Genomic DNA, 15,011 nt, shown 5'->3' with positions numbered 1-15,011 from the left:
GAGAGAGAGACAGCTAGAGAGGGAACACAAGCAGGGGGAGTGGGAGAGGGAGAAGCAGGCTCCCAGCCGAGCAGAGAGCCCGATGCGGGGCTCGATCCCAGGACCCTGGGATCATGACCTGAGCCGAAGGCAGACGCTTAACGACTGAGCCACCCAGGTGCCCCAGTAGCAACTATTTCTAATGTGTAACAGACACTGAAAATGCCAAGGGGAATATGAACAGAACTATTTCCTAAGGTGGAGAGGAACAGAGGAAGGAAGGATAGAGGTGGCTTCAGAAGTGGAGACACAGAAAATTAACTTACCACCTTCTTCAAATGCAAGTGAGAATCTCTTAGGAGAATTTAAGCACCATTAGCAGACACATCTTATAGCAGTTAATGCAATGCTTCGTATTTCAATGGAAAACTATTTTAGAGGTGAAAATGATGTAGGGATCAGAAGCGTATTCTGCTGAGACACGAGGTAATTGACACTCTCCCGAACTGGAAAAACACATTTCATAAGAAGGCATATAAAGTTACTGACTGAATCGAATTTGTGGTTTGAATACTTCATGCCTAGTGAAATAGCTTACCAGCTGCCACAACCCTGGGATCCTCATGAGACTGATGTCTCCCAGCCGCACGACTGTCTGCATTCTCATTCCACCAAAGAACATGAACTGCAGAAATAAACCAAAAACAGCGTCTAAAGACTATGGCGTTACTACAAGTAAGAAATACAGAAAAATTAATCAGAAACATTAAGTCTTGTTCTTTAGATCAAAATAGTGGATATCAAAAAGGTAAAATTAAGTATGTTAGTAATAAGATTTCAGAGGGGGTCAGAGATTCGGGAGAGAAATTAATTAAACTGGTTTTATAGATGAAGAAAAGGAAGGCTGGAAAGAAAAAGTACCACCACTAAAGACACAATCAAGGCTAGACCCAAATTTTATGACTTTCTACTAATTTTACTTTATTTTTAAAAAATTATAAAGAAGATGTTTATTACTGAAAATTTGGAAGATACGAAGAAGAAAATTAAAAGTAGCATAATTTTAACAACCCAGAGAGAACCTCTACTGATATTTAGTGTATTTCTTTTAAAAAATGAGTAAAATCAGATTAAGGTCTTAGTGTATATTATGCTTAGTAGTATTTTTAAAAATCAACTAATGCTTATTTTCCATGGCAGTAACCTTAATTTTTAATGACTATGTGAATTCCTCCTATGTTGCTATGTGACAACTTTTTTATCCCAACCCTTTATAGTTGATTATTTATATCATTCAAAATATTTCAGGATTCTATAAAATACTGAAATTTTTTTATAATTAAATATAATATATGTTAGCCGTATAGATTTTGGAAAATGCAGATAAGCAGAAAGTAGGAGTCATTTCTACCACCCTGAAACAACTACTTTTCTATTCTGGTGCATCTCTTTCCATATTTATGTACATATATCTTTTTATATGTTTACATATTTATATACACAAAGTGTATACACTCTGTAAGGTACAGGACCTATATGATGTGTGTCTGTGTGTTACAAGTACATACATACACATATACATAGGGTCATACCACATTGTTTCCAACATTTCCTCATTGTAAACAATGCTGACATAAACCTTAGAGCAGCAGCTACATGTGTAGCTATAATAATAACAATGTCAAAGACAACGACTAACATTTTTGGGGTGCTTACTATATGCTAGGCTTGGTTCTAAGAGTTCTGCATGTATTAACTCATTTAATTTTCACAATCATCTTAGGATATTATTATCATTATTTTATCAATGAGCAGTATAAGTCACCGTAAGATGAAGGAACTCATGTGAAGTCACGAAGATTGTTAGTGGTGGAGCTGGGATTTACAGCCAGGCAGTTTGGATCTAATTTCCTCAACAGGAATTCCTAAAATGGGAACTGAGAGAACCACAGAGTATTTTGTATATACTTCTATATGTACAGTGTACACATTATACACTGTCCTCCAGAAATTATGTCCTGATTTATACTCAGCATATTACTATCTCCTATGCTGAGAATGTAATTTAAGATTAAAAAGTGTGCACACATGTTTTTAGTAGTTTTTTCTTATAAAAGTTATAGATGTCCATTATAAAAAATAGACAATAAACATTATCATTAATATCATTTACATCCTTTCAAACTTCTTTCCTATATATCCTAACACACTACACACCTACGCATATTTCCTAGAGTATTGGCAAAAATTATTTTAAAATTAAAGCTTTTTATTTATATTGCCAAATTTTGGGGAGGGAAAAGATTAACACAGTATGAACCCTATACAGTATCTGAGTACTTATTTTTTCCAACCTATCAAATACTTTATATAAGTATGTCTTTATTAGGTAAAAATGGTATCTCATTATTGTCTTAATCTCTATCTTCTTTAATATATATATTTAGTAGTCACGTGTATATCTAGCTTTGCGTTAAGTCTTCATTTCTCTTTTTGCTTTTGAATTTCATTTATGGTGTCTTGGGGCATGCAGAAAGATTGAGCCTTTTAAAAATAAAATCATCAACTGATTTTTTTTCTCTTCATTGTTTCTTCATTTGTTTTTTAGCTTAGAAACATAGTTCTCATCCATATTATTAAACACATTTATATTTTATTTTAGTAATTCTATGACTACTTTTTGTCTACACTTTATAATCCATGTGGATTCCAGTTTAGTGTATGGTGTGAGACAGACATCTAATAATTTTCAGTTTTTCCTCCTCTTGATATATTTTCCAACTTAAAAATACCTTTTTCTGTATATTCTGATTATTTTCTTAGGATACACTGCTAGAAGTTAAATTTCTGGGTAAAGATCAGAAGCTTGGCTTTGAGTGTGTTAGATGTGAGATATCCATTGGACATTAAATAGGAAGTTAAGGAGGCAAATCAATATGATGAGTCTTTCAAATATTTAGTTAGCTATTCTTAGTCATTTATCCTCCCAGATGAACTTTACATACATTTTTAAGAGTTTGCCATAAAAAACTCTCTGAAATTCTGACTGCAGTAACTTTCAACTTTAAAAGTTAAATGCCCCAAATAGATGTTTTAAATATAAATTCAGCAGGCACCTGCCTAGCTCAGTTGGTGGAACATGCGACTCTTGATCTCAGGGTTGTGAGTTTGAGCCCCACACTGGGTGTAGAGATTACTTAAATAAATAAACTTTAAAAGCAAATAAATAAATAAATTCAGGTACGTATATTTACCTGTAAGCTGTGTATACCCACAATGAAGTGTTAAGAGGTCATTATTAATCATGCAAATGCATTATTTCTAGCATATATATATATATATCAAATAACATTTTGGTTTTCTTATTCCTATGTCACTCATACATATATGAACATATGTGTGTGTACACACATATATTTATATATATTTATACACAGACACACATATATGAATGACGTGTTTGTGTATCACACAGATGACATAAAAAGACCAAAATGTTAACAGTATTATCTCTAAGTAGGGGAAATATTTTCCTCCCTTAAGGCATCTCCATCTCTTTAGTATGTGTAAAAATATGTACTACTTTTTCATTCAAGACAATCTCTCTACCCCAAATAATGTTATTTTAAAAAGTCAATAAAAGTATATTTAGAGGAAAAAAAAGATGAAAGGACAGATACTTTCTTGAGGCTCTTTGCAGTTTTTTATCACTTTGATGTGTCATGGAAAACATGACATTTTAACATTTGAAAAAGGCTTCATGAGGTGTTAACGTTCCAAACAAATAAGATATAAATCAGGTTTTTTCAACCCTTAAAATTATTAAAAAACCCTAAAAATTTGGCAATAAAAGTTTAAATATATACCACAATGGAAAAAAGAGACAAACTGACCCATGAAACTTAATAGATTACCAATATACTTTGCAATTTTATAGAAGAAATAGACAACTATACCTCTGTTGAGTGCTCCATATTCTGTGTGGAAAACTCCAACTAGTTTTGAGTAGCCTAGATCCACATGGGCATTAACTGCCCTTTTAAATGCATCACCCCACAAAGCTGGCCCACCTGGCTTCATCTGAAAAATAACCAGTTCATAGACTCCTAGAGTAGGGAGAAAAATAATTATTTTACAAAAGATATTCAAGAAATTTCTAATCAGGTTAGTTCAGTTCCACTGGAAGACTAATCTACATACACAGATTTGGAGGATCATAGACCTGTACGTGTTTATGTAGACGTATTTATGAATTATGGCATTAGTTTTCCTTGCTTTTATGTTTAGAAAGTCCTTGTCCAAGTTTAAGGATCACTTGTTAAGCTTATACAGAACAACAAAAAAGGGAAGATATATAAAGCTATTATCTGAAAAATTTTTTTAAAGACTTTATTTATTTATTTGAGAGAGAGAGACAGAGGGAGAGCACAAGCAGGGGGACAGGCAGAGGGAAAAGGAGAAGTAGACTCCCTGCTGAGCAGGGAGCCTGATGTGGGACTCGATCCCAGGACCTGGAGATCATGACCTGAGCCAAAGGCAGATGCTTAACCATCTGAGCCACCCAGGTGCCCAAGTTTTGTCAATAAACCAATATTGAGCATTTATAGTAAGTCTAGGATTTTTGAGCTCCCTGAACCTGCACTTTCAGGTAAGAAATGAATAAGAAAAGCATTTTCTGATCTCCCATATTTCCTCTTCTTTCCAGAGGAAATACTTTTTGTTTGTATAATTTCCCCCTACAGGATTCCATTTTTTTTTTTTTTTTAAGATTTTATTTATTTATTTGAGACAGAGAGAATGAGAGAGACAGAGAGCACATGAGAGGGGGGGAGGGTCAGAGGGAGAAGCAGACTCCCTGCCAAGCAGGGAGCCTGATGCGGGACTCGATCCTGGGACTCCAGGATCATGACCTGAGCCGAAGGCAGTCACTTAACCAACTGAGCCACCCAGGTGCCCCAGGATTCCATTTCTAATAGGAACAAACGATGGAGCCAGTGATGTCTGAGTTTTTGAGTAGGGGAAAAAAAAACGGAAACAACTGAAGGAGATGATTTTATTGTTCCTAAATATCCAGGTAAATACTGAAAAGCATTTTACCTTCTGATCAGAAGTATGGGGCAGGTAGAGGAAGAGGAACTAGGGGACAAGTAGCTTTGAGAAGAAAAAAAAAAGCACAAAGTTACTAAAGAGTTGTGAACAACAAAGAGGAAAAGAACCAAGATTTGACCCTGTCCGAGAAGCCACTTAGTTTTTAGATAGTGCTGGAAGCCTGTGGAAAGGCCTGTGGAAAGGTGGATAAGGATCCAAACAAGACTTTCAAATCTCTTGTACTCTATATTACAAAGTTAGGAAAAATGGGGGAAATAAAATAACATTTGAATTAATTAATATTTCAAAAAATCTGACTTTTGTTTAAAACAATGTTAAGGTAAAGGTTTCCTTAAATGAGCAAGAAAATAAAATCAGCAAGGAGACAAATCTTTAGTAATTATTTTTAAAATGAGAAATAAAAGGAAAACAAAAATGTTAAACTACAGTAATACAGCTTAACATTTTAATTCATTCCCCAACACAGTCTTACAGGCAAAAATACCCTTAATATTTTAAGATTAACTGTAACTTGTGTTTAAAAAATACCAAATTATGACAAAATATCATACATCATCTTTCACCTAACCATACTTGTCTGCTCCCAACCCTCAACTTTTCAACCTTTATTCCCCATGTCAACTTTTTTTTTTTTTAAAGATTTTATTTATTTATTAGAGAGAGAGACAGCGGGAGAGGGAACACAAGCAGGGGGAGTGGGAGAGGAAGAAGCAGGCTTCCCGTGGAGCAGGGAGCCTGATGTGGGGCTCTATCCCAGGACCCTGGGATTGTGACCTGAGCCGAAGGCAGACGCTTAACGACTGAGCCACCCAGGCGCCCCCCCATGTCAACTTCTTATATTTTTACCTCAAATTTAAGAGCTTTTCCAAATTGGAAAAAAACATCATTCAATGTTCATTGTTTTAATAAGCAAAGATCTAAAATTTATTTATCTCTATAATCATAATATATTCCTATATAAAACACAACATTACTTTTCCCTAGGGAAGTTTAGTTTTTTAAGTAGACTCCATGCCCAGCATGGAGCCCAACTCGGGACCCAAACTCACAACCCAGGATCAAGACCCGAGCAGATATCAAGAGTCGGACGCTCAACTGACTAAACCACCCAGGCACCCCTGGAAGTTAAGTTTTTATAGCTTGAAATCTTTAGTATTTTCTCCATCAGAATTCAAAGTAGCTAAGAGGGAAGGACCTACCTTCTTTTGCAGGCTTTTCTAATTTGCTCCATGGCACCAGGTAAGTGATCTCAGTCTCTTGTTCATCTATGAGAGCCAGATTTGGAACGACAGATTGTTGCCATTCCTTATCTTTGGCTACGGCTTTCCGAACTTCAGTTCGATGAGCAAAATTATCTATGGGACGAAAAGGAGTAGGAAAAATAAAAACTTAATTAAAATCACCTATACTTTTTCTGGATTTCATTCAACTCAGCAAATGTTCATTGAGGCCACATAAGGACACTGTTCTATCACTGCAGCTATCAACATAAATAGATGTGACATCTGTCCTCAAGTTTCTCATGGTCTAAAAGGGGAGTAGAAATTTAAACAACTAATGATAATGTCATGTAGTGGGCTTTATAGGCCCTACCACTTACTAGGTAGTTGTGTGACTTAGGTTAAGTTATTGAATCCTTCTGTGCCCGTTCTTGTCTGTGAAATGGGGATAATGATATAGTATCTCCTTCCAGGGTTGTTGTGAAGATTAAATGAATTAGTACACGAGAGGGGCTTTGAGCAGTGTTTGGCACCTAGATAGCACTCAATATATATTAATTATTCTTATTATTTAAGGCATTTAAATTACGGCGCCCGTTTAGAGAAGGACTATTTTTCTTTGGTGGTGGTGGTGAGTGGTCAGGTCAAGGTATACTCTGAATTAAATTTAACATAAATGAAAAGAAGATGTGCTTTTTAAGCCTCTTCTTTGAACAGCTTCTAAAGAAGGAGTGCTGATTTTCTTATTATCACCATTCTTTTTACCCAGTATTTATTTCTCTTATGTTTGATATTTAAACATTTACTAAACATTTAGGCCTAGTACTATATTTAGTATGAGGGTCTCATTAAGACTGATGGTAAAAGAGTTTTCTATGGTTTACATTGGGGATCTCAGAGCTTAAGTGAGTTATATTAAGACTTTACTAGTGATTTTTTAAAGGGACCTGAGTCCGCTGGTGGCACATTAAAGCATAAACTGTGTTTTAATGGGGTTTATTCTATTACAATAGGGAAAACCCCTAAATTAGGGCCATTTTAAATATGGAATGAACACTTTTCATATTAAAATACTTCATGACTATTAACTTTGGACACTGATGATCAAACACTAAATAAAGGTATTGAAATTCTCTGGATTTCATCAAGTCCTGATGTGGACTTCACAAAGATTAGACATTGGAGTAACAAACATCCTGGGGATTCGTGCAACCTGTTCTTTGAATATTAAACCAGGGGTAAATCAACTTCAATATGGGGAGAACTCTGATTGTCTTTACTTCCGTAAAACAGTAAATTCCCTGGAACCTTGGAATGCACAAATAACACAAAAATGATTTTCTCAACATAACAAATTATTAAATCTTAGCATTGGGTGAGGCCAAGAAGTTAACTATCATCCCCATCAACCTCTACTACTCTAAAGCCCCTACATATCTGAATTGCTTCTACTAAAATCCTGATATCCAGCCATAGCTTCAACAATAATAAAAAAATAACTCTCCCTTCCTTTATGATCTTAACCTATTTGGGCTCTTGCAATCACTGCTTTAATTTTTTTCATAAATCGTCTTTATGACAAACCATTGTAAAATTTTTCTGAGCATTGAAGCCTAGCTCACAATTTTATGATTTGAAATATGAGATACCACACTTTTTCATTTATGGTAACATGAGGATTTGAGCAAAGGGTTGTTAAAGGTGTGCCACTGGGAGGAGAAATCACTGAATTCGTTTTTTGTTGTTGTTCCCCTTTTTAAAAGTTTATTTTAACCTATGGGTATTTATACTAATCTAGATCCGAGAGCTAAGTGTCAAGTAACATTTAACAGAATGAAAATCTATACTGAACCCTGAAGCTGGAAAAATCATACCATACTTCCAAATATGAAACACTTTATTCATTTGGCCTCCAAATTCTACACTCCAGTATCCAACCAATTCAGAGTGAACTGTCCGAAGATGTATGTTTTTCTTAACATTTTCCAGAAACTCATTCATCTTTGAGGGCTTAAGGCAATAGGTACGAAATTCATAGAATGTTCCATCGTATTGTCTGGGGCCCGTAGCAAAAGATGAGCACACCTGAAGAAAGATAAGGCAAATTTAAATATTTTGGGAAGGTAGGGTTTATAATACTGTTACAACCAAATCTGAATCTAGAAACAAAGGGCACGCATTAGACTCATAATCCATGTTTGTACTTCTTTTGTGATCTCTCTTTAGACATTTGTTTGGAGAAACGTCAATAAAGGTAAGTAGTCTTAAGTATGCTGAATATATAGTTACTGTTTCTTAGCAGGGATCCACTAATAGCCTTTTTTTCATGAAATTTAATCATAAGAAGGCACTGGGGTCTTAATAAGAGTCCTTTACCCAAGAACTACAATTAGGATTCTAATAAATTTGCAGATGTCTTCCCTTATTTAGCTAATATTCCATTTTTAGTCAATACTATATATGTTAGTTATGCATTTAAGTGAACCTTATAAAATATGCAGGTGTTTTGGCAAGCAAAATGGAAATGTGTTTACTTGCAAAAAACTCCCTTTTAGGTTTTTCTTAAAAATAAAAATTGCTATTCAGGTCAAAGTATTTCCCAAATCCAATGAAGTAGATCCCTGGTAAAAGATAGGAATGGAGTGTTAAAATCTATCCAACTGCATTATAACATGGTGGTGGACTGTATGAATGCTATAAAGGGAAAATCAACAAGTTAGAATTGTCTGAATCATTATTAGGTTTAATTACAGATGCAATGTGAAGAAGGGCATTTAATCCATCCAATTTTGCCAGATTGACGAAAATATCCCTTAAGAACTGTTAGTTCTTGTTGTATTAGTTGTATGCTACTTATATAAAGTTTTCTTCTAATTTAGTCCTCCAAGTCTGAATAAACTTAACTTTAGATAGGAAATGCCCTGCCAGAGATTATCCTCTGTGTATATATACATGTGCATGAGTATACATTCACACCCACACAATCCTATGGCATTTTCACTTACAAATTCTTCTTACTGTAGGTTTGGTTATCATGTGCCAGTTTCATGAAGCTTATTATTATTATTTTTTTTTAGTTTCATGGAGCTTATTAATCAAAACTATCAAAAGCTTTGGTACAAAGCTGTGGACAAATTTTGGGCTTATTTGACTACCTGGTACATCAAATGAAACCAGTAGACTTCTTTATCTGACATAATTTAGGTTAAAACACACAACTGTCTATGTATTTCATCTGTGTATAGTATCATAATTATATATTTGAGTTCATTCCATTCATGTCCCCTGAGTTAAGTTCCTACTGCCCAAGTGTCTAAACTTACTTGAAAAGCAAGTATTCCCTCCAAAAACTATTGCAGATACTTCTATTTTTGCTGGACATGCTTTTTGTGTCATTTTAACCAAATTTTAATAAGAGAATGTTATCCAAATAAACAACTGCCTAGTATTATAGTTTAAAAAGTATTATAAATAAAATATATCAGAAAATGGGACAGTGTGGTATTTATAACAATTGCTTTTAAGTCGTTTTTCAGGGAATTTGTATTAGGAAACAAACACGTGGTCAAAGGCACGTATTTTTATTATCTTTCAAAGAAAAAACAGTAAGAGGGAAAAGCCCACAGAAAGGGTAACAGCAGTGAGATAAGTGAGTGTGCTTAGGGAGAGGTGATTTTTGTTAAGGGCACAAACTACAACTGCAGTAGGATTCATGAGTGTTCTAGGCTCCCTTATCTCCAAATACGGGCTCATTTTCCATAAAGTGAAGTATTTCAAAATACTTTCAATTCACTTGTGAGAACAACTGGCTGATATTTAAAAATCAAAGTTCAGAGTAAAGTTGTAAGGAATAACTCTTGGCCCTGCCCCAGTAGAGTGAGAATCAGGAAAGATCAGACTGGATTGCTAATCTTGGGTTAATGGGCCATCATTGGTTCCTCAGTTTTCAGCAGAAAGTCAGTCTGTAGAGTAGTTTCATCCCCTTCCGCTTGTACCCTTCCAGAAAAGAAGTACAAGCCTCAGTATCAAAGGAAAAAATCTGTAGATTCACAGAATAGGCCAAGTCCCGACAGCTCAGGATGAATCACAAAAATCTGTTGTGTGCTTTTCTCATCTAAGGTTAAGTGAGGTTATCATTCTGTTTGCTACGAGGTTCCTGGCCCTGCCTGGCTTGGCCACCACCCGCACGAGGCAGTGGGCAGCTGGGCAGGATGCTCCACCACTGGCACCCTGGCCCTCCTCTTCAAGGTTCTCTGCAAAACGCTCAGAAGTTGTGTACATTTTGTTTAAACGGGGGAGGCCTGTTCTTTCGCCAGCAGCTGGTTGACCTATTTCTCCTCTACCTTCTGTCTGGAAGGGGCGGTGGCTTGTCAAAAGGACAAATCAAAAGGAAAGGCTCGACCAGCCAACAACACCTGACACCGGCCCAACCTGGCGAACGCAGCGGGGCTGGGAAGCAAATACCGGGCAGCGCGAGCTCCAGGAGTGTCCTCAGGGCCGCCTGGCACCTTAGGCCACAGAAGTCTTGTTCACGGCTGCTGGCGAGCTGGCCGGGAGGAGACACTGGCCAGCGCACCCTCCCGACTGGCTACACCCCTCCACGCACAACGCCCCAGCTCGGGGGTCTGGGACGCGCACTGGAAACAGAATAATCTCGGCGCGCGAACCGGCTGAGCGCATGCGCGGCACTCGCAAGTCTGGGCGAGCGAGCCGAGTAGCGCATGCGCGGGACTACTAGCTCCTCGGGGTCACCCTTCCTCCTCCCAAACCAGGGCTCGGCTTGGGCGCGTCGCCGCGGCCGGTACCTGAGGCGCGAGCTTCCGCGCAGCCAGAGCCCTAGTCAGGCCGCTTCGGAGGACGAGCATGGCGGGGCTTCGAGCGCTGGGAAGGACAGCCAGCCGGTACCCTTTCTTAGATTCCTCCTGCTTACCCGCCTGGAAAAGAGCAGCGACTGGACTCCTGGCGGACGCAGGCTGCAACAGGACTCGGCGGCGTGAGCTCCGCCTCTGGTGCCGGGAGGCGTGGCGGCACCGCCCGCTCTGCTCGCGTCCTTCCCGGGCCCAGCGCCCGGCGCGTTTGCGCGGCAGGTGGCCTTTGGTACTCTGTTTCCTCAGACATTCTTACCCAACGTCAGAGGGGACATTAGGATTGACTGAAGGCGGGGATCGTTCCTGTTCCACCTTTCTGAGCCCATCACCTCGTCTCCATGCGCAGTTGCGCAACAATTCTTGAGTTCGTGTGCAGAATGCGTGTTTGTCGTTTGAGAAGGGAGTATGATGCGTGCACGCGTAATGCTGTGCATTTAAAATCGTGGAGGTTTTTGCCCTGGTTGATCGTTAGTCGGGGTGATTTACGTAAAGACCTGGAGCCTTCACTTTTCCTCATGAAGTGCATCCTCTTTCCCTAATCGCCACCCCAGCATGACCTCCGAAGGCTTCTTTTTTTTTTTTTTTTTAAAGATTTTATTTATTTAACAGAGAGAGACATAGCGAGAGCAGGAACACAAGCAGGGGGAGTGGGAGAGGGAGAAGCAGGCTTCCCGCAGAGCGGGAAGCCCGATGTGGGACTCGATCCCAGGACTCTGGGATCATGACCTGAGCCGAAGGCAGACGCTTAACGACTGAGCCACCCAGGCGCCCCCTCCGAAGGCTTCTAATAATGATTGAAGTTGTATTTTTCAGGAGCTCATTGGAATGGGGGCATTGAATTAAATATTAAAAAGTCAAATAGTTTTGTAAGCCTTAAAAAAGCATACCAGCAGACCTCGGATCTTGTTCTCCGTATCCCTGATTATTGGTCCTCAGAATAACTATTTTCAACATCAATAACTATTTTCCACTTGTTTCTTCTAATGCTTTCTTCTCCTCTAAAATTACAGGCTTTTCCTTGTGTCTTAGTATTTTCAGGTATAGATAGTATCTGTTGCTTGGAAAATGAGGATTTAGGTCTCTTACATACCACTCCCTCAAAATAACCTTCCCTTCCCCATCTGAATATGGGTACATTAAAAATTGTCACATTATTAATTTACAGTATATTAATGTTTACATTTTTATTACTAATTACATTACAGAGAACACAATTACACAATGCATAATCAGACTCACAATTACACAATAGTTACATTATTGCATACATTGAAATAATACTGCTTATACTATCAAGAATAGGGAAATATTACAGGGATATCACCAGTGGTTGCATTGGTTGTGCCTTCTTCAAAGACTTGAATTGTCTGTTCAGAGGGAGGCTTTTTAAAATTATAATTCCAAAGGGGGTGATTAAATTTTTCTGGGTGATGGGCATCGTTTTGAATGATATGCCTGGACTGGATCTGTGCCTGGACTGGATCTTTATGTTTCAATTTATTTTCTTAGACTTTGCCCCCTCCCTGGAATTAACAATTCATTCACTCATTCGGCCCCTAACTATTAAATTCCTTCTATGCCTCAGGTACTTTTCCAGAAACGGGTACAGTGGTGAGCAAAAGACATAGTCCCTGTCTTCTTGGAACTTACTGGTTCGGGGAAATATTAAGCAATAAAGAGAAAAATACATCAGCGATTAATAAATACTCTGAGAAAAAAACAGTGTAGGATATGAACAGTGGGAAGTACTGGAGGGAGAGAGCAGAGACTATTAGCTCTTTCCCATTATCCATTCTCCCTGCTGCTCTCTTTTTAAAAAATTAAACATCTAGGTGCAGCTGTGTGACTAAGTCCTGGCCAGTGTAATGTGTTAGTGCATTTATAACCTACTATAAGTGAATCTAAAGCGGTGTAGGAGGAGCAGTTCTCTCCTTTGTTTCTTTCTTATTTCTTCATGCTGGAATATGGGTGTAATGGCTTGACTTCTTGAATTATGAGGTAGAGGCCACATGCTGGAGACGGGACAACAGGAGAGAAGAGGCCTAGGTTCTGACACCATGGAACAGCAAGCTAAGAGTCCTGGACCGCCCATCTCTGGAGTTCTTTTACATGAGAAATCGTCTTCTAGTTTAAGCCACTGCTAAGTGGGTACACCTGTAATCTTTTTTTTTTTTTTTAATATTTTATTTGTTTGACAGAGACAGACACAGCGAGAGAGGGAACACAAGCAGGGGGAGTGGGAGAGGGAGAAGCAGGCTTCCCGCAGAGCAGGGAGCCCGATGCGGGGCTCGATCCCAGGACCCCGGGATCATGACCTGAGCCGAAGGCAGACGCTTAACGACTGAGCCACCCAGGCGCCCCGGTTACACCTGTAATCTTAATCAATAGGAGTGTGACTACTTTTTTTTCTCTCCCTCTTTGCTTTGTTTCTATTATTTTCCTCATACCTATCATTTATTAATCACCAAACTTTTTGCCAAAAGAATATACCTTTCATTATGTTAGTGAGCCCTCTTGCTCAACTGTAGACCCCAACAGTTAAAACCAGAAATAGACAAGACTGCTTAACTCATGCTGTTAACTAAAATTGTGCTTATTTCTTAGCGTACTTTCTTGAAGCATGATGAAGTTCTTTTTCAAGGACCCAGAACATCCCAAACACCACGTCGGAAAAGCCCTGATAGCAACGTGATGCCTAGAAGACCATACCCACAGGTCCTCTTCTTCTGCCTGTGATCATGGGCTGAACACATACCAACCTTCACCCACGATCACAGGCTGTCTGCCTGCTCTCTTGCATGTATCCCCCCACTAACCTCTCCTTATAAAATTGTTAAGTGTCCATGTTGGGGGCGGAGAGGTCGGTTGTTAAGTCTTGAGCTTACCACCTCCCCTGGCTGCCAGTACCCACAATAAATTTCTCCCTTCTCTTTTCGAAACCCATAACTCTTGAGTTACTGGCTTCTCAGATAAACTCTTGTGATGAGTTTATCTGACTGTTCTCCAGCAGTGTTGGCAAACCCAGCCAGGAGCTATGCTTTCAATTTGTCCAGTCCCCTCCGAATTCTCTGGGATGGAATAATTCGCCATGGCAGTGTACCAGGGCTTACCCATTTGTTTACTGAGTTAGCAGCTGTGATGGATCTTTTGGTAACAAATATGATTAAACCTATTAATCAGCTTTTCAGTGTCATCTTTTAGAGTTATCTTTAGAGAGCTCTTTGTTCTCTTGCTCCAGTGTGGACTAGTTCTCTAAGATGGCATGGTTGCAATTCTGGGATCTCCTTTGCTTTGTGTTGAACTTCCTATTGTCCGGATTTTGTTTCTTTTTCTTTTAACTTCTGATTTTAGGACAGGGTACATGGGAATTAAACTTCTGAGATTTGTATCTATAAAACATGCTTTATTCTACCAGCCCTCTTGATGCATATTTTGGGAGGGTGTAAAATTCTACATTGGAAATAACTTTTCCTCATATTTTTAAAGGCCCCCAGTGCTCCATTGTGTAATACCTTCTAGTAAGAAATTCATGCCATTTTGATTCCTAATTCTTTGTATGTGACTTGCTTGTTTCTGTCAGTCTCGCTGGAAACTTTTATGTTTTTCTCTTTGTTCCTGGGTGTTCTGAAATTTCACAGTCATGTGCCATGGAGTCGATATTTTTTTTCATACAGTGTTCCTCACTCAGTGTAACCTCATAATGTGGACACTCTTCAATCCTGAAAATTTTTTGTTTCTTGGATTTTTAAATTTTCTTCTCAATCTTCGGAACTTCTGTTAATCAAACATTGTACCTCCACTTGATCTTCTAATTTTATTCTTTCTACTGTTTTAC

The 15,011-nt window shown here is 38.4% G+C and overlaps 1 protein-coding gene across 2 annotated transcripts in view; it reads right to left on the bottom strand.

Annotated features, from left to right (window-relative positions):
• Window positions 1-6: 6 nt before the first annotated feature.
• Window positions 7-15,011, bottom strand: part of NIPSNAP3A (nipsnap homolog 3A) — a 24,047-nt gene continuing 9,042 nt past the window's right edge. Inside the window, exons 1-6 of one of the 2 annotated variants that reach the window (XM_006727643.3) lie at window positions 11,114-11,293; window positions 8,183-8,393; window positions 6,288-6,443; window positions 3,936-4,085; window positions 578-664; window positions 7-485 (exon numbers count right to left, since the gene is read on the bottom strand). In XM_006727643.3, coding sequence (XP_006727706.1) covers window positions 409-485; window positions 578-664; window positions 3,936-4,085; window positions 6,288-6,443; window positions 8,183-8,393; window positions 11,114-11,173 — 741 coding nt within the window. In that variant the 5' untranslated portion in view covers window positions 11,174-11,293 and the 3' untranslated portion in view covers window positions 7-408. Of the gene's footprint in view, window positions 486-577; window positions 665-3,935; window positions 4,086-6,287; window positions 6,444-8,182; window positions 8,394-11,113; window positions 11,294-15,011 lie in introns of those variants that run through there. The other variant, XM_081803297.1, reaches the window with a different exon arrangement.

The sequence above is a fragment of the Leptonychotes weddellii genome, chromosome 14, assembly GCF_054177405.1.
Source record: "Leptonychotes weddellii isolate Sample4059 chromosome 14, ASM5417740v2, whole genome shotgun sequence".
NCBI classification, from domain to species: domain Eukaryota; kingdom Metazoa; phylum Chordata; class Mammalia; order Carnivora; family Phocidae; genus Leptonychotes; species Leptonychotes weddellii.
This window is presented reverse-complemented; position numbering and strand designations above follow the sequence as displayed.